Source organism: Erythrolamprus reginae, chromosome 2 (assembly GCF_031021105.1).
Source record: "Erythrolamprus reginae isolate rEryReg1 chromosome 2, rEryReg1.hap1, whole genome shotgun sequence".
NCBI classification, from domain to species: domain Eukaryota; kingdom Metazoa; phylum Chordata; class Lepidosauria; order Squamata; family Dipsadidae; genus Erythrolamprus; species Erythrolamprus reginae.
The window spans coordinates 223,787,957-223,813,655 of record NC_091951.1 but is presented as its reverse complement, the minus strand read 5'-3'; the positions used below and the strand labels follow the sequence as shown (position 1 = coordinate 223,813,655).

At 42.3% G+C, this 25,699-nt stretch overlaps 1 protein-coding gene across 1 annotated transcript; it reads left to right on the top strand.

Annotated features, from left to right (window-relative positions):
• The first annotated feature begins 5,738 nt into the window (after positions 1-5,738).
• Positions 5,739-24,156, top strand: COPS7A (COP9 signalosome subunit 7A). Its single transcript, XM_070742024.1, has 8 exons — positions 5,739-5,847; positions 8,925-9,130; positions 12,651-12,726; positions 14,586-14,674; positions 14,920-15,122; positions 19,090-19,195; positions 22,446-22,597; positions 23,561-24,156. The coding sequence occupies exons 2-8, from the start codon at positions 8,969-8,971 to the stop codon at positions 23,598-23,600; spliced, it is 828 nt and encodes a 275-aa protein (XP_070598125.1). The 5' UTR covers positions 5,739-5,847; positions 8,925-8,968; the 3' UTR covers positions 23,601-24,156.
• The last annotated feature ends 1,543 nt before the right edge of the window (positions 24,157-25,699 follow it).

Genomic DNA, 25,699 nt, shown 5'->3' with positions numbered 1-25,699 from the left:
AGGCCTGCGGCATGTGGATGTTTCCTCCACCTCCACATTCCTTGGGGCAGGAGCTGGGCCAGAGCTAACCACAACAAAAAGTAGTACTAAACTTTAGGAGCAAAGACAAAGACCCCCCCTCCAAATACATCCTCAATATCTAATATTCTATAAATCCCATATTCTTCATTATTTATGGAGAAAGGGAAAGGAAAAAAAAGATTTCCCTTCACTCCAACATTTAGCTGATTAGCTAATGAAAATAGTTTTCCTATACAGTATAAAATAATATAAAACATGATCTATCTTAAATTTGTGTTACATTAGCATCTAGTGCTGCCACCATAGTTCCCTCTAAGCTGAGCAGTGAGCAATCGCTCACTTAAAAATCATCATCAACTCAGTTTTCCAAACCTGCCCAGAAGCCAAGAGGGAAAGAGTGAGAGGGAAGGAGAGAGAGAGGAAGAGAGGAAGAGAGAGAAACAGATAGAAAAAAGAGAGGAAGGAAAAGAGAAAGAAAAAGAATGGGAGTAAGGAAGAGAGAAAGAAAATCAAAATCTAGTTTGAAACTAGCTCAACTATTTAAGTGGCATTTTGATATTGATAGAGTTGCCCTATTATGAGCTCACTGTTATAGACACACAGTACAGTATTTTATTTTGAAATTCTCTGAGGCAAAACAGGGTTGTTTGTTTGTTTGTTTGTTTGTTTGTTTGTTTATTTATTTATTATTTCTGTGCTGCCCAGTCCCGAAGGGACTGCCGCTCAGACACTATACTTTTCCGCCCACCCCCAAAATAAATTAGAGGGAACACTGGCTGCCACCATTTCTTTTTTTTTCATCTGGGTGTCTACTCGCTATTTTTTCAATCTTTTACTTCACTTAAAAAAAAAAAATCCTATGCTTTAGTTATTTTTAACTTCCATCCATTCATAAAATTTTCTCCAAATTCTGTAATATTCTGAATCTTCTTTATCTTTAAGTCTTAAAGTAAGTCTGTTCATTTCAGCACAATCCATAATCTTCCCTATTATTTCTCTTGATTGTCAAGTTACTCCATTTTATGACCTTTTTTGCCACAGTTGTTAAGTGAATCACTGCAGTTAGTTAGTGGCACGGTTGTTCAAGTGAATCTGGCTTCCCGACCGACTTTGCTAGTCAGAGAGGGAATCGCATAACTCTGGGACATTACAACCATCATAAATATGAGTCAGTTGTCAAGAATCTGAGCATCAATCAGGTGATCGTGGGGATGCTGCAATGGTCATATAAGTATGAAAAAAGGTCACAAGTCACTCTTTTCAGTGCCATTGTAACTTTGAACAGTCACTAAACAAACTGTTGTTAGTTAAGGACTAGCTTCCTGGCAAATATTTCCATCCAACTAGACAGAAATTTATTTATTTATTTTTTAGATTTGCATGCCGCCCCTCTCCGTAGACTTGGGGCGGCTCACAGCATACAATAAAACAATTCATAACAAATCTAATAAATTTAAAAAACATTTTAAAAAACCCATTATTAAACCAGACATACACACAGACATACCATACATAAATTGTATAGGCCCGGGGGAGGGGGGGATGCCTCAATTCCCCCATGCCTGACGGCAGAGGTGAGTTTTAAGGAGTTTACGGAAGGCAAGGAGGGTGGGGGCAGTTCTAATCTCCGGGGGGAGCTGGTTCCAGAGAGTCGGGGCCGCCACAGAGAAGGCTCTTCCCCTGGGACCCGCCAGGTGACATTGTTTAGTCGACGGGATCCGGAGAAGGCCAACTCTGTGGGACCTAATTGGTCGCTGAAATCTCTGATCTTCGGTATCACTAAGCTTTATTTTTGTCTGCAAGTAAAAGGCTTGTGACAAATAGTAACTCTCTCTGGTATCTGGCTACCCATAGTGGGTAAATTATTTTGCTGCCTGAAATGATGAGCAAAACATATGCCCCATTACAGCTTATATCACTCAGAAAACAAGTCATTTTCCCCTGCTGCGTGGCAGCGCTAGCTCTAGTCATCACATCTGTATTTGGCCTTCCACAAAATATAGCTTTATGTCAAGTCGTATAGAAGGCAAGATGATGACTTGTTCAAGCCACTGGATGAATTTCCCCAGGGCTAAGGAAGATGCATCGATTACAGTATCACAAAAAGTCTTTCTAACTATTCGTCAAAGCACTTTGATTTTTGCCTTATCTTGATTTAGCAATATTCTAGCATAATAAATTCTAAATTTCCTGGGGCAGTTTTACATCTACTTGCAAATAGCTAGGTCCATTATTAAGTCATATGTTATCCACACACCCCGCCCCAAATAGATGTTTAAATGCAAAGTAGACATGCATATGACCACTTGGAAAAAGCCCAGCTGTCAAAGTATGTTTTGTTTGGTACGACTTTTCCAAATTGCCTTTACAAAGCTCCCGGTTTTGCAAGGTGCCTTCTTTAAGGGTTACTGAAATGTGAAAAGCGAAAGAGTGATTTAGTTTGGTACAAGCAGGGAATTTTTTAAAAGAATAGCAGCATTTAAAAATAGCATGGAAAACTTTCTGTTTCTTAAATCAAGCAGAGCAGACCATAAAGCTACCGTGCGTCTAGAACAAATTTCTAATGAAAACGCCGGAGCGAAGCAACTGAGTTGGGTTTGTTACAGAATGGATAACGTGGTCTCCGTTTAACTTTAGACTGAGAAAGGCTGCCTCGCCACAGAAAAATAATGTATTTATTCTTCTGTCTCTGAGTGCCGCCCACATTAGGTCACAGCCACTTTGATTGGATTATTTATTTCAGCAAGTTGCAATCATAACAATAAAATGGGTACAATGCCATTAGACGTATATGACAGCGATAAGCAATCCCCCCCAAATTGACCCCAGCCAAAATATTAAATCAACCAACCAAGGCAATAAAAATTGATGCTTGCTTCATTGGAACCTCTTATTCCTCTGAAAGGTTATTTTCCTTGTGTTATGTAAGAAATATATTGCAGTCTCTTGCATTGCTTTGGCCTTTTGGCCTCCCTGATGAAACCAGCTCTGGAAACTAGAACTAGGTATGCTGGTATTTGAGATGGCACAAGAATTAGCAAGAAACTACCACGGCTACCATATTGCAGAGTGGGAGAGAAACCAAGGAGCCATTCATTTAAATTCACATTTTATTTGGATCAGTATTGGGCTGCCCCCTGGGATTGCCGATCCTATAGCAGAAACGGTGATGCATGTGCATCTGTGCACCCCTTTGCACCCCCATGCAAGAATCCTGACGTGAGATTTTGGTGATTTTCAATTATTGCTTCCACGCATGTGCGGAAGCAAATTCTTGAGCAGTGGTATGTGTGACTGCTGCTGCCCATGTCCGCCTCCGGGATCGATCTGGTAGGGAAAGGTTAGTGCGGCCCTTGAGTGATTTGGATGTTTATGCCAAATACATCTTCTTATGAAGACAGTGAGCATAACCATGCCAGTAGTGGGTCCCTACCAGAACGGTAACAAATACGGCACTGGTAGCAAAAGATGAGCTGTGTGTGCAGCTTTGAGTGACTTGCTTGTGCGCACACATGTCCCAGTAGGTTTTTGCTTCTGCGCATGCACAGGCAGCAAAATCTTGCAAGAGGATATGTGTGAGTGTGAGATTTCGGCAATTTTTTGGTTCTGCACATGCGCAGAAGCAAAACAATTGACAAAATCTCACATGCACCTGCATGATTTTTCTTCCTGCGCATGTACAGAGGCAAAAACATGCTGTGATGCACGTGCATGCAAGATACCTGAAGCTGTGAGCACAGCGCACGGGTAGCGGAGGTAGGAGCAATCTGCCCCTGACCCATGCACGTGCAAAGACAGTCAAAGATCGCCTGACCACTCATCAGATCACGGCAAGCAGCCTCAGGCAGCAAATGTTTGATACTATTAAGGCTGACAGTGGGGAATGAGCTCTGCAGCAGCAGCAACTACCCACTGGGCATGCTTAGAAACACAGTATGCACAATTCTAGTTTTAGTTACTTCCTTGAGGTTCTCTCTCCCCCTCAAATTACCTGGAATCACATCGACTGCTAAAATAATTGTTGCAATCTGTTTTACAGTTACATGTGTACTAAAATATAGTACAGTGATACCTTGTCTTACAAACCCATTGTCATACAAACTTTTCAAGATACAAACCTGGGGTTTAAGATTTTTTTGCCTCTTCTTCCAAACTATTTTCACCTTACAAACCCAAGCCGCTGCCACTGGGATGCCCCCCCTCCGGATTTCTGTTGCCAGTGAAGCACCCGTTTTTGCGCTGCTGGGATTCTCCTGAGGCTCCCCTCCATGGGAAACCCCACCTCCGGACTTCCATGTTTTTGCAATGCTGCATGGGAATCCCAGCAGCGCAAAAATGGGCGCTTCGCTTGCAACGGAAGTCCGGAGGTGGGGTTTCCCAGTGAGGGGAGCCTCAGCGAAATTGGAGCTCGACCGCGTCGGGGGTGCGGAGGCATAGCTCCGTCTCAGCATCCTGCCTTTCCAGGACTGCAGGGCGCAATTTGCGCTGTGCCAGCTGTGAAAATATTTATAGACCCCTCTCATCCTGAACACAAACTGTTTCAACTCCTACCCTCAAAATAATGCTACAGAATACTTACTGCACACCAGAACAACTAGACACAGGAACAGTTTTTTCCCCAAACGCCATCACTCTGCTAAACAATTCCCTCAACACTGTCAAACTATTCACTAAGTCTGCACTACTATTAGTCTTCTCATCGTTCCCTTCACCCATCTCCTCCCACTAATGACTGTGTGACTGTAACTTTGTTGCTTGTATCCTTACAATTTATATTAATTGGTTCTTAATATGATTTGATTGCATATTTGTACCCGGACTATCATTAAGTGTTGTACCTTACGATTCTTGATGAACCTATATTTTCTTTTATGTACACTGAGAGAATATGCACGAAGACAAATTCCTTGTGTGTCCAATCACACTTGGCCAATAAAATTCTATTCTATTCCTATTCTATTCTTCCAATTCTATTCTATTTTTCTAATTCTATTCTATTCTTCTAATTCTATTCTTCTAATTCTATTCTATTCTTCTAATTCTATTCCTTCTATTCTAATTCTATTCTAATTCTATTCTATTCTTCTAATTCTATTCCTTCTATTCTAATTCTATTCTATTCCATTCTATTCTAATTCTATTCTAATTCTATTCTAATTCTATTCTTCTGAGAGACCCCGGTGTGATTTCCGAAGGGGAAATTCTATTCTATTCTATTCCTATTCTATTCTTCTAATTCTATTCTTGTTCTATTCTACTTCTATTCTTCTAATTCTGTTCTATTCTTCTAATTCCATTCTATTCTAATTCTATTCTAATTCTATTCTATTCCATTCTATTCTAATTCTATTTTAATTCTATTCTTCTGAGAGACCCCGGTGTGATTTCCGAAGGGGATCGATTGTAGGAAGCGATGGATCAAATCGACGTTGTATATAATGCGGTGAAGACTAGGCAGGCACCGATGAACAAATAAGACTTTCTGACTATTGCGGGCGTCAAGTAAATCAGAAAGGCGCTTCTGCGTTGAGCTTGGATCTCGGGGGAACCAGGGGAGAGGGGCCCGAGACCGGCGTGCGGGTGTCACCAGTAGCAGCCGCCGGTCCGTCGGGAAGCGCCAAGACTGGCACGGGAGAGCCCAAGCAGCTGCTGAGTTAGAAAGCTTTCGCCGTGAGGTCCGCCCTCCTAGGGGGGAGCTGGCCAATGAGAGGTCAAAGGGGCGGGGTTTGAGGGGCAGCTGTGACGCCACCAACCCGGAAGTGGTCGAGAGCTCCTTGGCTGGAGGTTTTCCCAGCAGCCGCTCCCAGCGGGAAGGGGGACCATCAGGTAGGCAAGCGAGAAAGACGGGCAGGCAGGCAGGCAGGGCTGCTCCGGTGGGCGTTCCGGGTGGGGGAGACGCAGCAGCAGAGGCACTTTCCCTTCGTTCTCAATCACTCTCTCTTTCTGCCAACGTGACCTGAAGATAATGGCTCTGCTGCTTTCCTTGAACCGGCTCCCGGGCGCTTCTTTGGCGCTGCCGCCGCTCCTTTCCCCCCGCTGATGCCGATCCGTTTCTCCCCTTGTTTTGCCTTCGGTCCATATAATGCTCCGTCGCTCTCCGTTACCTCCCCTTCTCTGGCCACGAGTCCGGGCCCTGCTCCCGCTTGACAGTTAAGGCAGACTCAACACTTGTTACATTCAGGCACAGCCTTGAGTCAGCACGTGTGTGTGTGTTCCTCTAAACCAGTGTTTCCCAGCCTTGGCAACTTGAAGATATTTGGATTTCAACTCCCAGCTGGCTGGGGAATTCTGGGAGTTGAAGTCCAGATATCTTCAAGTTGCCAAGGTTGGGAAACAATGCTCTAGACAAGGGCGAAACAACTTTGATTTTCAGGAGAGAGTTTCTTAAAAAGTAGCTGGGGGTGGGGGACGCTTTCTGCTGTCTCAAATTATTGACATTAAATTGTATCCTGGAACTCAGTATGTTAGACACTGAGCAGGTACTGGAATATCAGGAATTGGCTGCTCCAAAGTGTCTTGTATTTCTCTGTTCATATTCTGAGTATATATGTATGTATGTATGTTTGTAGGTAGGTAGATAATAATAATAATAATAATAATTATTATTATTAATAATAATAATAATAATAATAATAATAATAATGATTTATTAGATTTGTATGCCGCCCCTCTCCGAGTACTCGGAGCAGCTCACAACAATAATACACAATGTACAAATCTAATGTTAAAAAACAATTTAACAAAGTAGTTAGGTAGATAGGTAGGTAAATGTGTAAGTCTTTGCATATTCGGGTTTCTTCCCGTGTAAGGTTCAGAGAATCCTGGGGACGTTTCGACGAGGTCCCACTCGACATCTTCAAGCTGGTGCTTTCGGCTTTGTTCATCTGAGTACAAAGCCGAAAGCGCCAACCTGAAGATGGCGAGTGGGATCTCATCGAAACGTCGCCAGGATTCTCTGAACCTTACACGGGAAGAAACCTGAATATGTCAAGACCTACATACCTATACCTGTGAACAAATATTTGTTTGTGTGTGTGTGTGTGTGAATATATGTTTCTGTCATATATATATGTTTTTCTGTCTTTTCATTACTGTATCAGCAAAAATATGTTACATGTGTGTGTGCATGTGTTTTTTTGATATTGAAAAGAAAGGGAGACTAGTATAGATCTATTTCAAACTATTTTGCTCTCATTATAGATCTATACTAGTCTCCCTTCCTTTTCATTATCAGCAAAAATACATTAAACATATAGAATATATACTGTTCAAAAAATAAAGGGAACACTTAAACAATACAATATAACTCCAAGTAAATCAAACTTCTGTAAAATCAAACTGTCCACTTAGGAAGCAACACTGATTGACAATCAATTACACATGCTGTTGTGCACATTCCACTTTGTACAGAACAAAGTATTCAATGAGAATATTTCATTCGTTCAGATCTAGGATGTGTTCTTTGAGTGTTCCCTTTATTTTTTTAACTGCCTTGGATATGGCCCCTGGAGGGGCCGAGAGGCAAAAAAAGGAAGTACAGTAGTATGCTCCCACCCATATTTAGGTATACATAGAAACATAGAAGATTGATGGCAGAAAAAGACCTCATGGTCCATCTAGTCTGCCCTTATACTATTTCCTGTGTTTTATCTTAGGATGGATATATGTTTATCCCAGGCATGTTTAAATTCAGTTACTGTGGATTTACCAACCATGTCTGCTGGAAGTTTGTTCCAAACATCTACTACTCTTTTCAGTAAAATAATATTTTCTCACGTTGCTTCTGATCTTTTCCCCAACTAACCTCAGATTGTGCCCCCTTGTTCCTTTTCCCCAACTGGATTCCTTTTCCCCAGGGTGATTCGATGAGAAAAATACACACACACACACACACATATATACACACACATACATATATACATACATACATGTGTGTGTGAGTATGTTCATATTCTGAATATATATGTACAGTAATCCCTCGCTACTTCGCGGTTCATCTTTTGCGGATTCGCTACTTCACGGGTTTTCAAAATCCATTAAATCCATTTAAATTTTTTAAACCCATTAAAAATTCATAAAATTCTTCTGTAATACTACTGTACTCTATTAAAGAAACTGGTAGGATATCACATGTAGTTCCAGTTGAGAAACATTATAGAATGACTGTTTAATGCAAAGGGTGGGTTTTAAAAGTTCAAATACTCGTTAAATACATTAAAAAATATTTCCTGTACTTCACGGAAATTCGTTTTTCACGAGTGGTCTTGGAACGCATCCCCCGCGAAAAACGAGAGATCACTATATTTATATTTTAAATACAGTAGTCCCTCGCTATACTGCGCTTCACCAACTGCGGCTTCACTTCATCGCGGGTTTCTGAGGAAGTCGATCGGCAGATTTAAACAGCCCGCCAAACTCGATCGGCAGGTTTTTTAAAAAAAATATATATCTAAAATTGTAAATACTGTATTTAAATACTGTATCTAAAATAAATACTGTGTGGGAAGGGTTTATAAACACTTAAAACAATGAAAACTTACCAAACAATTACAATATAAATACTTAAATAAGTACTATCAGTCGATAAATTCCCCATTGCGGATTTCACCTATCGCGGCCAGGTCTGGAACATAACACCAGCGATAGGTGAGGGACTACTGTATATATGTGAATGTGTATTCACATTCTGATAACTTTACCACTGCATTTCATTGTACTGTATTTTATTGTCATGGTGCTTTTTGATCTTGTGAGTTGCCCAGATCCTTTATTTGTTCGTTTGTTTGTTTGTTCCTACATGATGTATAAATAAATATAAACACACATCCCAGTGGTCCAGTGATGTTCTATGGCTCCAGGATAATATGAGGAGCTCCTGTTGTTATCCTTGTTTTTTCCTTTAGGTGGTGGGGGCTGGAAGTCCTGAGCCATTCTGATTGCTAGCCCAATGGCAGCCGAAGTCAAGGTGTCTGGGCAGAATCAGGAGCAGTTTCTGCTGCTGGCAAGATCTGCTCGTGGAGCTGCTCTGGCCAGCCTCATTCATCAAGTGCTGGAAGCCCCCGGTATTTATGTTTTTGGAGAGCTGCTTGATATGCCAAATGTTCAAGAGGTGAGCACTCAGACTCGTGGGGTGAAGACCTCAGTTGTATGGTACAGCCTTCCAAAGGCCTGATGGAAAATAGCAGGCCCTTGTCCTGTCTAGGTTTATATGACCTCTGGTGCCCCTCTTCTGCAAGGCAGCCTTTCTTAGCACTGCTTTACGATTATAATCACTTTAGGATCATTTGAAGTCACAGATTAGGCTTTAAAGCGGAACCGTTGGTTCACACATCTTTTGAAACGTGTATTTCTGCTGTTTAAATGAGCAGCTTCAGGTTTCTGTCAGACTTCCTTTGATAAATTCTTCTGTAGCAGTACTGAATGGAGATTAGTTGTCATTCTATTGAAGCTCTGAATAAAATTGCCTTTAAATGAATGCTTTTCATGCTAAATTTGGTAATCCGCGGGGTTCCTAAAGTCATTTAGGGAATTTAATTGCTCAGGCTAAACAAAATTTATTGATCTTTCTTTATGCTGAATTTTAAAATGGCAGTATTTATTCCAGGTAAATATACTGCTCAAAAAAATAAAGGGAACACTCAAATAACACATCTTAGATCTGAATGAATGAAATATTCTCATTGAATACTTTGTTCTGTACAAAGTTGAATGTGCTGACAACATGTGAAATTGAGTGTCAATCAGTGTTGCTTGCTAAATGGACAGTTTGATTTCACAGAAGGTTGATTTACTTGGAGTTATATTGTGTTGTTTAAGTGTTCCCTTTATTTTTTTTGAGCAGTGTATGCATATATTTAATAGATCTACTCAGCACCACTGTTAAATGGGATGTGTCTCTTTGAATGCTTCCCAAGCCTCCATAAAGCCATTGAATCTCCCCCAAAATGTACATCTTTAATTAAAATATTTTCTGATTACCTGATGGAAAAAAGTGTAGAAAGAAAAGTAATGTCATAGGCATTGATGGTGAACCTTTTTCTCGTCTGGTGCCAAAAGCGTGTGCACACACTATCGCGCCTGTGCGAGTTCCCACAGCCATAATTCAATAGCTGGGGAGGATGAAAATTGCCTCCCCTGGTCCCCTTGGAGGCCCTCTGTAGGTCAGAAACAGCTCATTTCCCAACTTCTGGTGGACCCAGTAGGCCCATGGCAAAAAAACCTCCCCCCCCCCCACCGGAGACCCTCCGGAAGCCAAAAATGCCTTCCTAGAGTCTCCGTATAAGTGGAAAATCAGTTGGGCGGTGTGCACATGTGTGCTGGAGCTGAGCTAGGACAACAGCTCGCGTGCCAGCGTATATGGCTCCACGTGCCACCTGTGGCACCTGTGCCATGGGGTCACCATTATTGTTATAGGCCCTTGCATGGAATTCCTCTAAATAATTTTTGGTTCATAGGCCAGTTTTTTTCTATAATAAAAGAAAGACTTAGGTTAATAATAAAAAAAGGAAAGAATGCGGGGCCCTCAACTTTTTAAAAAATATGAAATCTCTTCCTTCTGTCATGAAACATAACGGTTTGAAATCTGTGGTTCCCAAACTATAGCAGTCCAGGTGGATTTTTGGATGAAAATAACCCTGTGTTTCACTTAGATGATTTATTCAGTGGAATATGGGAACTTAAAAGGGTTCATTTTTAAAAATCTGGCACACAATCTTTGCTTTTGTGAAGTCTGCCAAATCTCTGAATGTCAATGACCTGAATAATAGACAGATTTTGGCAATTATAAAATTCCTCCCTTTTTTCTATAACCCATCTTTGTGAGAGAAGCTAGATGGAGAGGTAAATGTGGTGCAAAATTGTCCAATAACCTTCGTTGATGTTGGGCTTTGAGCATCTGTAAACTGCAGCATTCCACCACAAGAGCATTGCACAGAAGGAAACGAACAGGCTGTTTTAAAGATTTTCCATGAAATTGTTTGTACTAAAATTATACATGATTATACCATTTGGGATGACAGATGGAGGCTCATAATATTAAATAGACCTAACAATAACAACTCTCCATATATAAAACTAGTGCTGTATGTCTAAGAGCAAACAGGCTAGAACATTTTCCCCTATCCAATATTTTTCTACATCCATTTTTAATCTTAGGCAAAATAGTACATTACGGTATATCAAGAGACTCACCATATTGGTGAAAGTCAGATCTATTGTTTACCTGGGGTGTACATGTTCACAAAGTGGGCCACCAACATTTCCTTCTGGCTTGCTATGGGTTTGTGTTTTCTATGTGGGGAAAAAACAAAGAGAAAATTAAGTTTCTTTAATACCTAAGCAAAATTATTCTGGTTATAGAACAGAACAGAATTCTTTATTGGCGAAATGTGATTGGACATACAAGGAATTTTCTTTGGTGCATAGGCTCTCAGTGTACATAAAAGAAAAGATACACTTGTCAATAATCATGACGTACACTTCATGATTGTCATAGGGTACAAATAAGCAATCAGGAAACAATAATATGAATTGTAAGGATACAAGGAACAAGTTAGTCATACAGTCATAAGTGGGAAGAGATGGGTGATAGGAACGATGAGAAGACTAATAGTAATAGTAATGCAGCCTCAGTTTGACAGTGATAAGGGAATTATTTGTTTACCAGAGTGATGGTGTTCGGGGGGAAAATGTTCTTGTATTTAATTGTCTTGGTGTGCAGTGCTCTGGAAGGTAGGAGTTGAAACAATTTATGTCCAGGATGTGATGGGTTACAGCCCTCTTTTTGTCTCATGCAATATGCAGGTCCTCAATGGAAGGCAGGTTGGCAGCAATTGTTTTTTTCTGCAGTTCTAATTATCCTCTGAAGTACAGGTGAAACTCGAAAAATTTGAATACTGTATTGTGCAAAAGTTCATTTATTTTAATAAAGCAACTTAAAAGGTGAAACACATGAGACAGACTCATTGCATGCAAGGCAAGATATAGAGAAAGATGAAAGAGAAAGATGAGAGACATGAGACCGAACAATGCAGAAGAGCTGAAGGCTGCTATTGAAGCATCCTGGTCTTCCATAACACTTCAGCAGGGCCACAGGTTCATATCGTCCATACCACGCCACGTTGAGGCAGTAATTGTTGCAAAAGGGGCCCAAAGCAAGTACTGAGTACATATGCATGCTTATACTTTTCAGAGATCCAATATTGTTCTATGTATAGTCCTTGTTTTATTGATCGCATATAATATTCCAATTTTCTTAGGTGGTGGATTTGGGGTTTTCATGAGCTGTACCCCATAATCTTCACAATTATAACAAATCACGGCTTGAACTATCTTGTCTTGCATGTAATGAGTCTCATATATTACGTTTCACCTTTTAAGTTGCATTGCTGAAATAAATGAACTTTTGCATAATATTCTAATTTTCTGAGTTTCACCTGTATGTGTCTTTCTTGTTGGGTTACAAAACCGAATCAGACAGTTATCAAGGTGCAGGTGACAGACTCAATAATTCCTCTGCAGAACTGTATCAGCAGATCCTTGGGCAGTCTGAGCTTCCATGAACAAAAAAATAAGAGGTTTTTTTTTAGTCATTTCTCAAATAACTGTAGTTGTTTTCTCTCCCTCTACAGCTAGCTGAAAGTGAGTTCTCACCTGTTTTTCGCCTGCTTACAGTCTTTGCATATGGGACGTATTCAGATTACCTGGGTATGTCTTACTTTCTCCTTAAGAAACAGGAATGGTAGAGAAAATTGCTAATAGAGATGGAAGAGCGAAGAAAACAAAAATGAAGCAATGCTTCGTAGCAGGCTTTGGATAATATGAAGTCATTCAATGCTGAAGCCCTCCTCCCTAAGATCAGGAGTTATGGACTAAAAATTTAATGGAGTTGAGAAAGAGAAACTGCTGGATATTAATAGGAGATTGAGGGTGACCCATAACCTGTAGTTGCCTTACTCCTTTATCCTGCTTTCTGTAGTCTTCTGTTTGTTATTTGTGATCTTCGGAGGATGTCCCAATCAATGGAGAGTATTTGTGGTGCATAAGGAGAGGGGCCCCGTGCGGTTGGCACAAATTTTAATTTTTACCGAAAGAGTGTGATCTCAGAATCGGTCCATTGATTTCAAAAATGACTAAGTGGCTAATTTGTATATTTAAACTCTAGAACAGTGATGGCAAATCTTTTTTTCCTCAGGTGTCGAAAGTGCATGTACATGTGCTATCGCACATGCGCGAGTGCCCACACCCATAATTCAATGCTGGGGGTGGCGAAAATGGCCTCCCCCGCCCCATCCCCAGAGGCCCTCTGAAGTCCTTAAACAGCTCATTCCCCAAAACCTGGTGGGCCTGGTAGGCCTGTTTTTCGCCTCTCCAGGCTCCAGAGGCAAAAATGCCCCCCCCATCCCCCTGGAGACTCTCCGGAAGCCAAAAATGCCGTCCCAGAGTCTCCGGGTGAGCCAAAAATCAGCTGGCCGGCATGCACATACACAGTGGAGCTGAGCTAGGGTAACGGCTCACATGCCAGCAGATATGGCTTCGCGTGCCTCCTGTGGCACCCATGCCGTAAGTTCGCCATCACTGCCCTAGAGCCTTCAAAGGAGGAAGAATTTATATAGGATTACTGACTGATTGATTTGATTAGATTGATTTACAGTAATTGGATTTGTATGCCGCCCCTCTCCAAGGACTCAGGGCGGCTCACAGCATATACAAAAAACAGAAAACAGTAATAAGCAATCAAATTAATAATACATTAAAACAATCCTTAAAATTCTAATTTTAAAAAAAGCTATCATTTTCATTCATTCGACAATCATACTAAAAACATTCATTGGTCAGGGGGGGAGATCTAAAAACCCCAGGCCTGGTGGTAAAGATGAGTTTTTAAGCTCTTTCAGAAGGCGAGGAGGGTGGGGACAGTGCGAATCTCCGGGGGGAGCTGATTCCAGAGGTCCGGGGGGCCCACAGAGAAGGCTCTTCCCCTAGGTCCTGCCAGCCAGCATTGTTTGGTTGACGGGACCCTAAGGAGACCAACTCTGTGTGACCTCAGCGGTCACTGGGATTCATGCAGCAGACTGTCTTGGAGATAGTCTGGTCCTATGCCATGTAGGGCTTTATAGGTCATAACCAACACTTTGAATTGTGTCTGGAAACAGATCAGGAGCCAATGCAGTCTGTGGAGTGATGGAGAGATATGGGCATGTCTTGGAAGGCCCATAACCGCTCACGCAGCTGCATTTTGGACAATCTGAAGTTTCCGAACACTCTTCAAAGGCAGCCCCATGTAGAGAGCATTGCAGCCCCATGTAGAGAGCATTGCATTAGTCGAACTGGACATTTGTGTAAATGTTGTGCATGTTGTCTAAGTAAATTTTAAATGTTTGACTTAAAGTTTCTATTCTGTTTAAGGAGGAGGAAAAAAAATGGGGCTGGAAATAAGGTGTAGAAAAATAGTAGAAAAAAAATTGGAGGAATGATGAATTGTATAAAAAGTGGATGGGATCTTACCCAGTGACGCTAGTGAGAATTTGAAGGGATATTCCTTTTTGTTTTTGCTCTGCGAACAGCTGAGGCTGGAAATCTGCCTCCCTTGACAGAAGCTCAGAAGAACAAGCTGCGCCACCTGTCTGTGGTCACCTTGGCGTCCAAGCTGAAGGTAGCCTACCTGCCCTTTTCTTGCCTAGTCTGCTCCGTTGTTTAGCACAGGGGTCTCCAACCTTGGCAACTTTAAGCCTGTCAGACTCAAACTCCCAGAGTTCCCCAGCCAGCTTTGCTTTGAGAGGTTTAAAGTTTGCCAAGGTTGGAGACCTCTGGTTTAGAAGTCCTCTGGAATTGGGTGGCTAATGAAGGCAAACGAACCAACGAATGTCGTCCTTAACACTGGCTTGTGTGCCTCCGCAGTGCATCCCCTATGCTGTACTGTTGGAGCAGCTCCAACTGAAGAATGTGCGGCAACTGGAGGATTTGGTGATTGAGGCGGTGTATGCCGACGTTCTCCGAGGGAGCCTGGACCAGCGCAACCAGCGGTTAGAGGTGGATTATAGCATTGGCCGGGACATCCGCAGGGAGGAGCTCAGTATCATCACCCGCACACTACAAGAATGGTAAGGAAGGCTTTGATTCTGGGGAAAGACCTTAACGAGGCCAAAGAAGCCCAACGGAGCTTCTCAGGGCTCTGCTGCACAAGTGGAAAGGAGTGAAATGGGTGCGGATGGTGGGGCTGCAGTCAATGCAATTCAATTGATTAGATTTGTATGCCGCCTGTCTCTGAAGACTTGTGTCCTTGCCACCCCTTGGCAAGGATGCACAAAGAGCTTTTTAATCACTTATATAAAATAGTCCTCATTTAATAACCCTATTTGGGATTGGCAATGCTGTCATTAAGCAAAAACCTCAAGGGTCTCCCCCTCTGCTTATTGGCAGCAGTTTTAGCAATCCCACTTGTTGCAGAGCAAATTGCACATTGGCCGAGAATCCACATAGATCCTGGCCAATTTTGGAGGAAGATAAGTGTTTGCCTCCACTTCAGCTCCCTCCATTTGCCCAGCTCTGCCTTTTGGACAGTTGTCACCAGCTGCCTCTCACTGCCCAACCCAGGGTGGTCTAGTGGTTAGAGTGCAGCACTGCAGGCTACTTCAGCTAACTGCTAGCTGTAGCTCAGCACTTCAGATCTCACTCAAGGTTGACTCAGCTTTCCATCCTTCCGAGATGGGTAAAATGAGGAGCCAGATTGTTGGGGGCAATATGCTGATTCTGTAAACCGCTTAGAGAGGGCTGTAAAAGCACTAGGAAGCGGTATATAAGTCTAAATGCTATTACTAGTGCTGGTCACCTGTGTTCTGGTTTCTGGTAGAACTTTATCCATTACAAATAACTCTTACTAAATGCAGTATTTCATAAACCAAGAAACTCCGTTTTTATTTTTCTTCCCTTCCGTATTCACTACAGTTCATTCTGCCACATTCCTCTTCCTCCCCCTTATCTTTCTTAATTGCATCCCTCATACATTCCTCCCAGTCTTCTCCGTTTAATAAGATTTATTTACTCACAACATGATTCACGAACAGCAGAAATGACTGTAAAATAGCACAGAATGCATTTGCTTGCTTGGAAGCCGAACGAAAAAAACCTTTCATTTTAGCCCTACAACATTGAAACTCCACCCTTCTTCCCCACTGACCCCCTGACGTACCAAATACATCACTACAGTATTTAACCCATTCTCCCCTTAATATCTTCTTCCAAACACCTGTTCTTTACGTTTTTGGACCCTTCTGAATTTAGGATTGACCCATCAAACATCTGATTCTTCCTCGCTAGATTCTGGACTCATAGCCACATCATGTGGCTGGCCTCCCACCTGTTCTACTACCTGTAACCCCGGGCCCACCACTAATTCATAAACACTATCTGTATCAGAGTCCTCAATTTCTTCATCATCCGCCAACTGACCAGGAGTATGTACAACAACCTGTATATACTGCACCGCTACTGGTCAGGTTCTCCTTTCAGGAACCAACCAGGGCAATTTTCCGTGCATCAGCCAGATTCTTCTTTTTGCACTGTCCACCTTCTGCATGCTGGCCAAGTCTTTCTTCCTCAAAAGGAGCCCTGGCTGGTTCCCAAAAGAAGAACCTCACTAGCAGTGACAGGAGGCACAGCACAGACCTGTCTATCTGTAGCATTCACCTGCCAGTCTGTGGAAGATTTCCACAACCCAGGATGGTGAATCCTGGTACAGGGAGGCAGGCAAAGGCAATGATGAAGATCAGCTGTCGGGAGGGTGAAGGGACTGATGGCGAAGGGGAGAATTGTAAATCTAGATGGGCTCTTAATTCAGAACAGTTGTTAAGTTCAAATGATCATTGAACGAAAGGCGGTTGAAGTGAGGACTACCTGTATGCAGGATGAATACCAGGATTTTGTACCCCATGAATTGGTCAATAGGCAGTGAAGGGCTACCAACATTTTTACAACCACACTGTGGCTGTGGCTTAGGCAGGATGCCCGGCATTTTCTTTCAACATCTTTCAGTGTAAATTGGGTGCTCTGGGGTGGAGCTCCATTTTCGCTACCCCACTGCGTCCGCCCCCCATGGCACTGGACCAGATTATCTCAGGGACCGCCTTCTGCTGCACCAGTTAGGTCCCACAGAGTGGGCCTTCTCTGGGTCCTGTCAACTAAACAATGTCGTTTGGCGGGACCCAGGGGAAGAGCCTTCTCTGTGGCGGCCCTGGCCCTTTGGAACCAACTCCCCCCAGATATTAGAATTGCCCCCACCCTCCTCGCCTTTCGTAAGCTTCTTAAAACCCACCTCTGCCGTCAGGCATGGGGAAACTGAGATATTCTTTCCCCCTAGGCCTTTACAATTTACGCATGGTATGTCTGTATGTATGTTTGATTTTATAATAAGGTTTTTTAAAGTTATTTTAGTATTGGATTGGATTGTTACATGTTGTTTTTATCAATGTTGTTAGCCGCCCCGAGTCTACGGAGAGGGGCAGCATACAAATCCAATAAATAAACAAATAAATAAATAAATCCGGACAGTAGCCCCAATTAACACAATTTATTCTCCTTTTCTGAATCTTAAAAGTGGGATAAGAAGCAATCCGAGAAGAGATATTCTCTGTTGACAGAAATACACCTCCCCCCGTATCATATATGAGTTTTATCAAATGTTGCAAAACATTGTAAATAAATGTTTCCATAAACTGGAAATTTGCTCTTAGGTCCAACTGCTTTTTTTTTTCTTTTAAAAGTGAAAGCCAGGTTTCTTTACATTTTTTCCCCTGTACCTCTAAAATCTTGGTATTCATTCCACTTGATCCTACTGTTAGGAAAAAAATACTTTTCACTGGTGGGAGGAGAGTTGTGTGGTGATCTTGCCAAAGTACAGATGCCTATGGAGACAGATTCATTCTCCCAGAACTATTTCTCCCACGCCTCTCACTTCTTCCCTTGCTGTGAGAACCCTTGGCACGCCCTTTTTCCATTGAAGTCTCTCCAGTAAGGTCTACAGCACAGAATACAATGATGCTAAAATATACTGTATAGTCTGGATACATATATATATATATACACATATAGACTATACAATCTGTATAGTCTAGAGGACAGAAGGAAAAGGGGGAACATGATCGAAACATTTAAATATGTTAAAGGGTTAAATAAGGTTCAGGAGGGAAGTGTTTTTAATAGGAAAGTGAACAGAAGAACAAGGGGACACAATCTGGAGTTAGTTGGGGGAAAGATCAAAAGCAACATGAGAAAATATTATTTTACTGAAAGAATAGTAGATCCTTGGAACAAACTTCCAGCAGACATGGTTGATAAGTCCACAGGAACTGAATTTAAACATGCCTGGGATAAACATATATCCATCCTAAGATAAAATACAGGAAATAGTATAAGGGCAGACTAGATGGATCATGAGGTCTTTTTCTGCCGTCAGTCTTCTATGTTTCTATGTTTCTATACAGAGAGAGACATCATCATCCAGTGAACGCTGCCATTAAATGCTTGGGTCTCAACATCTGACACAAGCATTTAAAGTCAGAGGTCTTCATAAGAACATAAGAAGAGCCATGCTGAATCAGGCCAAAGCCCATAGAGTCCAGCATTCTGTGTCATACAGTGGCTCAACAATTGTACATGGGGATCTTGAGCAGAAAGAGAAGGCAAAACCCTCCCTTTCCCTCGACCCCCAACAAATGGTACTCAAGGGAATCCTGCCTGCCTCAACCAACACAGAGGAGGCACATGGACATTTTAAGGCTTGTGGACTTCAGCTCCCAGAATTCTCCAGTCAGTTATGCTGGCTGGAGAATTCTGGAAGCTGAAGTCCACAACCCTTAAAGTTGCCAAGTTTGAAGACCTCTGACTTAAGGCATGAGATTTGGATGACATCATCATGAACATTTCTATGTTTGTTCTCCCATCTTTGGATGCCCATGAGCCTTCCAGATCTCCCAATCTCAAGATTGAGGAGCTTCCACTAAGTGCTTCTTTGCTATCTCAGTTGCTTTGTTGGTCTCCCGCTTGTTCATCTTTTTAACTGGTCCTTCCCAGGTGCCAGGGCTGCGAAGTTGTCCTTTCAAGCATTGAAGAGCAAGTGAGCCGAGCCAATCAACACAAAGAGCAGCAGCTGGGCCTGAAGCAGCAGATTGAGAGTGAGGTGAGGGGCAGGGCTGCAATGTACAGCTTCCAACAGACTTCACCGTTACACCTGGCAGCCTCTGCTGGTCTTCTACGTTTCTGGTCTAGCTCAAGTAGGCAACTTGTGGTCACCTGTATCCTCTAGGGACTTATTGTGCCCCTGATATTCAGCAAGGCAATTTCCTATACAGGAGGGAAGCTGATGCGGGAGCATAAACATGACCAGCAGCTTGCCAAGTTCAATTCGAATGTTTTAGGCCAGTGATGGCGAATCTATGGCACGGGTGACATAGGTGACACGTGGAGCCATATCTGCTGACACGCAAGCTGTTGCCCTAGCTCAGCTCCAACATGCATGTGTGTGCTGGCCAGCTGATTTTTGGCTCACACAGAGGCTCCAGAGGGCATTTTTGGCTTCCAGAGAGCTTCCAGGGGGATGGGGGAAGGGATTTTTGCCCTCCCCCGGCTCCAAGGAAGCCTTTGGAGCCTGGGAAGGGAAAACATGGGTCTACTGGGCCCACCAGAAATTGGGGAACAGGCTGTTTCCAGCCTCTAGAGGGCCTCCAGGGGGTGGGGGAAGCTGTTTTTTTCACTCCACAGGCATTGAATTATGGGTGTGGGCACTCGCGCATGCATGATAAGACATGCGCACACTCTTTCGGGACTCAAGGGGGAAAATGGTTTGCCATTAGTGTTGGGCGAACTGAACTTGCACAGTTCGGGTTTGTACCAAACTTTGCGGTGTTCGGCATGCCGAACCCGAATCCAAACTTTTTAAAAAGTTCAGGTTTGAGTTCGGCGTTCGTGCTGAACACCACGCAGCGCCGCCACCCGGCTGTCATCTGCTGAGAAGAGGAGGAGGAGCCGGGCGCCGGTGGCAGCGGAGGAAGTTGAACACCAGGGAGCTGTCGGCCAAGAGCTGTCGCAAGAGGAGATGGGGAATCCCACAATGGGATTCCAGAGGCGGAGCTTTGACGACATGGAGACTTCTTCCTGGTGCGTGGCTTTATTTTGGCTGGCCAGGAAGAAGTATCCATGACGTCAAAGCTCCGGAATCCCATTGTGGGATTCCCCACCTCCTTTTGTTTGTAGCGCTGCGGCGGCGGCCTTCTCCATAAAAATAATTTTTTTTATTTTTACGGAAAAGGACGCCACAGCAGCGCTGCAAGCAAAAGGAGGTGGGGAATCCCACAATGGGATTCCAGGGGTGGAGCTTTGACATCACGGATACTTCTTCCTGGCACGTGGCTTTATTTCCAGAAGTGTTTGGGTTCAGGTTCGACGAACTTACCCGAACTCCGCCGCCAAGTTCGGGTAAGTTTGCCAAACTTCGTTGGGTTCGCCCAACACTATTTGCCATCACTGTTTTAGGCTATTGCCCATAAACCCCGACGTGGACAGAGAAGACCTGTTTTAAGTCACCTCCTCCTGAGAGGTAAAGTGGGAGGGTTTCCCATAATAGGTATCCTTTGAGTAGCTGGAATAACCTGCCCACAAGGAAAGATAGCTTGGGCCCCCTTTGCTTTCCAGAAGGTTGTAAAAACCTGGCTGTACTGGAAGGGCTCTGGATTTCATTAGTATATGTATTAAGGCCCAATATGTAGGTTACTATTATAATTGTGGTTATATTATTTATTGAAGGTTTATTTATTTTCAGTTGCTGAGTCATTTGGTTGCCATTGCTCTTGCACTGTGTTTACAGTCTTTGAAACTGAGGCGCGTGAAATTAATAAATATGCCCCCAGTAGACTTATCTTGCTTACTTTAGATGAGATTAATTCCTGCAACAATAGACTGAAAATGTCAATTCCATGTTTTCTGTATCTGATGTTTCTTACTTGCTGCTTAACAGATAAATACCACTTCTGACTCCCTGTAAGGCATTTTATTGTCTCAAGTCTCCAGATATAACATGATAAAAGTCACTTCTCACAAGCAGTAAAACTGGATTTAAAATTAACTTGTGAATATTGTCTTTAAAGAGATTATTGTAGTATTTACTTGATGATCATCATTCAAATCTTACCATAAATATTTAACATAACGTTTCTGGAAGTGAGATGCAGAATGGTGCTCTTAAAATGTAGTCATTAAATTAGCTCAATTCAAAATGATGGGGTTTTTTAGCTGATCATAGCAATTTTAATCTGGATGATTGACATAATTAGATTTTTTGTTTAAAAAAAAAACTTTGTCCACCTTTCCATGGAGAAGATTCTTTCTTCCATTTTTATGTCGTTACTATGCCTTTTAGCCATTTAATTCCATACTGAATGTGGCAGAACCTTTAATTATTAGCAAGCATTATCCATTTTGCTAATTGTTGCATTTTGACGTGCATCGTTATTCCAGGATTAAAAAACACTGAAAGAAAAATCAGAGGTATATTTTCAGAATTTAGGGGGTTTTAAGATGGCAGAGTGGAGGTTTCAGATATTTAAGGCATTTATTTGCCTGGCCATTACAGCACCTAAAACCTCCTCCCGGAGTCTGCCATTTTTGGAGTGCTTGACAAGGCACATAAAACCAAGAGCTGGCCTTGAGCCAACAGGAGTGGTCATTGCCTGCTTTATATGCTCTGATAAAATTCTTGTCACATGTAGGAAAAGAGAATATGCTGCAGTTGAATTCTCCAGAAATATAACCTTAATTATGAGAGGTCTGGGAGCTATGGGATAAAGTTTGTGACTATTATTTGTTCAGAAAACTGAGCATAATACAACTCTACTAATATTAAGAATAAATTAAAAATACATTTCATCTGAGCAATATTTTATTCTCCAAATCGACCTACAGCACAGTCAGCAAATGCTTTTACACAATCAAAGCGCCTGTCCTTATTTGGCTTGAGAAATTAATGATTGAGACTTAATGAGCAATGTAAGAAAAATATTGTTCAGTAAAATTTCATCCATTTGTTGCTTATACTGTGCACAGTTTATGATCGTCTTCTTTGGTTCTGTGCTTTGTTGTTCACACCCAGAATCTATTAGCACGGGGGTGATCTACAAGCATTGTTAATAAACCGAATGAGTCAGCAGGAGGGGAGAGAGAAATCTCAACAGTGTGATTGTCATAATCACACCCCCAAACCCTCCTGCTGAATGCAGCACGTTGGAAGGCATGGTGATGGGATTTTTAAATTAAGACCCGGAAGGAGAATGCCCAGTGAGATTATTCCAGGGTGATGGTGTTAGGCGATCCTGTCTTTTGGAGCTGGAGCTGTGCCTTCCATCTTTGTATTCCCTCGTTTGCTTTTCACCCGGCAGGTGGCAAATCTGAAGAAGACCATTAAGGTGACAACGGCAGCTGCGGCGGCAGCAACCTCGCAAGACCCCGAGCAGCATTTGTCAGAACTCCGGGAGCCCGCACCGGGTACCAACCAGCGCCAGGCAAGCAAGAAGGCCTCCAAGGGCAAAGGGTGAGATAGCATTCCAGTGAAGGCTGGCTATTGCTTTTCTGCAGATGGGGACAGGAAAGCAGAGCGTGGCCTTACGGATTGGGGCTCTAGCAATTTGTCTCTAGAGCAGCAGTCTCCAAACTACGGCCCGTGGGCCGCATGCGGCCCGCTGTGGCCATTTATCCGGCCCGCCGGTGATTGACAGGAGCACAGGGAAAAGAGAGAAAGAAAGAAAGAAAGAAAAGGGAAAGAGAGCGAGGGAAAGAGAAGTGGAGAGGAATGAAGGAGGGAAAGAAGGAAGGAAGGAAGGAAGGAAGGAAGGAAGGAAGGAAGGAAGGAAGGAAGGAAGGAAGGAAGGAGAAATGGAGGGACAGAGGAAGGAAGGACTTTTTTCTCTTAACATACATTCAAACAATACAGTGTACCATCTAATTTTCCATGAATAAAATGCGGTATGTTGTTAGTAACTAATATCAATCATCAAAAAAGTTGCAAAAGTTTTTTTTCTAATTTTGTCATCCAGTTACATTCATTTTTTAAATTAAATTTCCTCCTTAATGTTCCTTCAAAAAGTACAACACCAATTATTTTTCTAACTTATTAACCATTATGCCAAAGTGCTTCCTTCTTTCTTTATACGTTTTTCTATAAGCCAAGAAAATATTGTATAGCCAATCAGATGTTAACAAAAGAATATTAAAAACAAAACATAAACATATATGAATTTCAGACTTCTTCCCCCCTCTAAATAGTACGTTCCCATTTTGTTTTTTACTTTAAGATAAGGTATGTGCAGTGTGCATAGGGATTTGCTCATAGGGTTTTTTTAATAGTCCGGCCCTCCAACAGCCCGAGGGACAGTGAACTGGCCCCCTGTGTAAAAAGTTTGGGGACCCCTGCTCTAGAGTCTGTAAAGCCCTTGTCTTGAGCACTTGGGCTAAACTTCTACCGGTCCTCATCCCAAGGCTTTCCTCTTCTCTGCAGGCTCCGGGGCAGTGCAAAGATCTGGTCTAAATCAAACTGACAGGACTGCTGGCTGGGGAGTTGAAACAGGTGTCCCACGTCTGGTGCTTTCTTCTTCAATCCAGATGTATTTCCGTGCAGCCTTGTCCCTGTGTAAATGGTTCCGCCTTCCCATTATTTTCTTGTGTTTCTTACAGCTCCTTTCCCCTGCTCCTCTCTGGTAATCTTGTTTATATTTTCTCTATTTTGAATGCTATTTTCCCCACCCACCTGTTCCCTCTTCTCTCCTTTCTCTCTCTCTCTCTTTCTCTCTCTCTCCTTCCTTTTGTTTTCATGAATGCATTTTTAAGGAGCCATGAAATGGCTGATGTTTAAATTACATTTGCACCATCAGATTGTTGTGGTAGCCTGTGTGGAAGCAAATTTGGCATCAAATGGCCGCTTAAATTCTCTGAAGAGATCCTGGGACATTTGCTCTGGGGCCTACAGTTCGACATCTCCGTTTCCTGCTTTGCTGGGATCTATGAAAGGGAGGAGTGTTTGTGTGAGTGTTTGAGTGGATTGTTTTTAAAAAATAGTATAAATATATAAAGCAAATAAAAAAAAGTACAGACCTATTTCCAGGAGTATCTTCACTTTGACGCCCTGCTGGTTTGTTCTGGATGTTTTGGTAACTGGATATATGTTAGCTTGGGATTGTTTTTTGTTTTTTTTAAGGTTACAGCTTTATTGGGACTTTCTTTTAGAGGGAAAATAGTAGGAGAAATAATATATAAGATTATTATTATCAAAGAACCGTAATGAGAAACTTGGTCAAATAAAAATATGTGATACAACCTCATAGCTGACTGCTAAATAGAAAAATAAAAGTTCACTGTTAAATTTAAAAGAAAAAAGGTTCCTAGAAATTACAGGCCAGCTAGTTTAATAGAACTCTGGAAAACTTGGGTTTTCCGTCCATGCAGAGTTCCTGTGTGAGCCACACCCTGATTCGTGCTGGGCTTACAAAGGCGATTAACCAGCTGATAGAACAGGCTTGGAAATCCTAAGCATACTTCTCTGGGACTAAGTCATTCAAATCAGTGGGACTCATTACGAAAATAGGAAGCATAGTTTTCTTTGGCTCCAACCCAGTGTAAAAGCTTCTATCAGCCCATTTTGTTTATTGGGTAAGAAGGGTAGCAAAATAGCAATTTCTGAAGCACTGGAAGACAACCGGTGTACGCAGCTGATAAAAATGCAGGGAGAAAAATCATTTTAGAGGTGTGGGCTTTCCTAACTCTCTTTGGAAGACAACCTTCCCTTCTACTAACTTAAATGCTGCCCAACTAACGTGTGGATATATTTCTCCACCCCTCCCCAAGAAAGGTAGAAGGCGTGGGAGAAGGCAGTATTGTAAAAACTAAAGAAAGAGAAATAGAGATGGGTAGCAATGACAATGAGAAAAGAATATGAATTTTTTTCAGCTGCAATCTTTGTTTTTAGAAGTATAAAGAAATATGAAAAAGAGCCCCAACAAAGTGCACAAGGAGAAGATCAGAAAGATTTGGATATATCAAAGCCGGACTAAGCCTGCTTATCCACTGTATTCCCAAAGCTAGGTTAACTTCCTCAGATCAGTGATAACATGCATTCCTACCTGCTTTGACTCAGGAGGGAAATACATTGTTACGAAAAACCCTTTCTAGAATAAAAAACAGGACTGGTCATTGTTCTAGCCTGCACACGTTGGAACATGGAGAAGTTTATCCCTGAAGTGCTCACCCCTCACACCAAGCCATGTACTAGCAGGAAGTGCTTCTGATTATTTTGGGTGGGTGGGGCAAAATAGTTCAGAATCTGTATTTTCTGGGCCGAGTGGTCACTTGTCGACTTGGTTCAGGGTAGGTAATGATAGAAAGATTACTTAAAAAGACTAGACAGCTGCTAGGAAGGTAAGACATGAGAAACTGATTGATGTACACAAGGTACGCTGGGGAAGAGAAAGCTATTGTTAGGGAAGACAAAGAGTCAATTGGTGGGTTAGTTAATTTAGCTCAGGTTTTTCTGCAGTATGCTGGGATAGACTGAGTTTCAACCAACATGATCTCTTGACCGGATGGTAACTATAGCTCCTTCAAGGCTTTGCAAAGAGGAGGCAGAAACAATGTCCTACCAAAA

Excerpts from the sequence above, each read along its gene's own strand:
- COPS7A (XM_070742024.1), top strand. The coding sequence starts at position 8,969 with ATGGCAGCCGAAGTCAAGGTGTCTGGGCAGAATCAGGAGCAGTTTCTG. Across the intron at positions 9,131-12,650 it reads ATATGCCAAATGTTCAAGAG|CTAGCTGAAAGTGAGTTCTC; the intron begins GTGAGCACTCAG and ends CTCCCTCTACAG. Across the intron at positions 22,598-23,560 it reads AAGGCCTCCAAGGGCAAAGG|GCTCCGGGGCAGTGCAAAGA; the intron begins GTGAGATAGCAT and ends TCTTCTCTGCAG.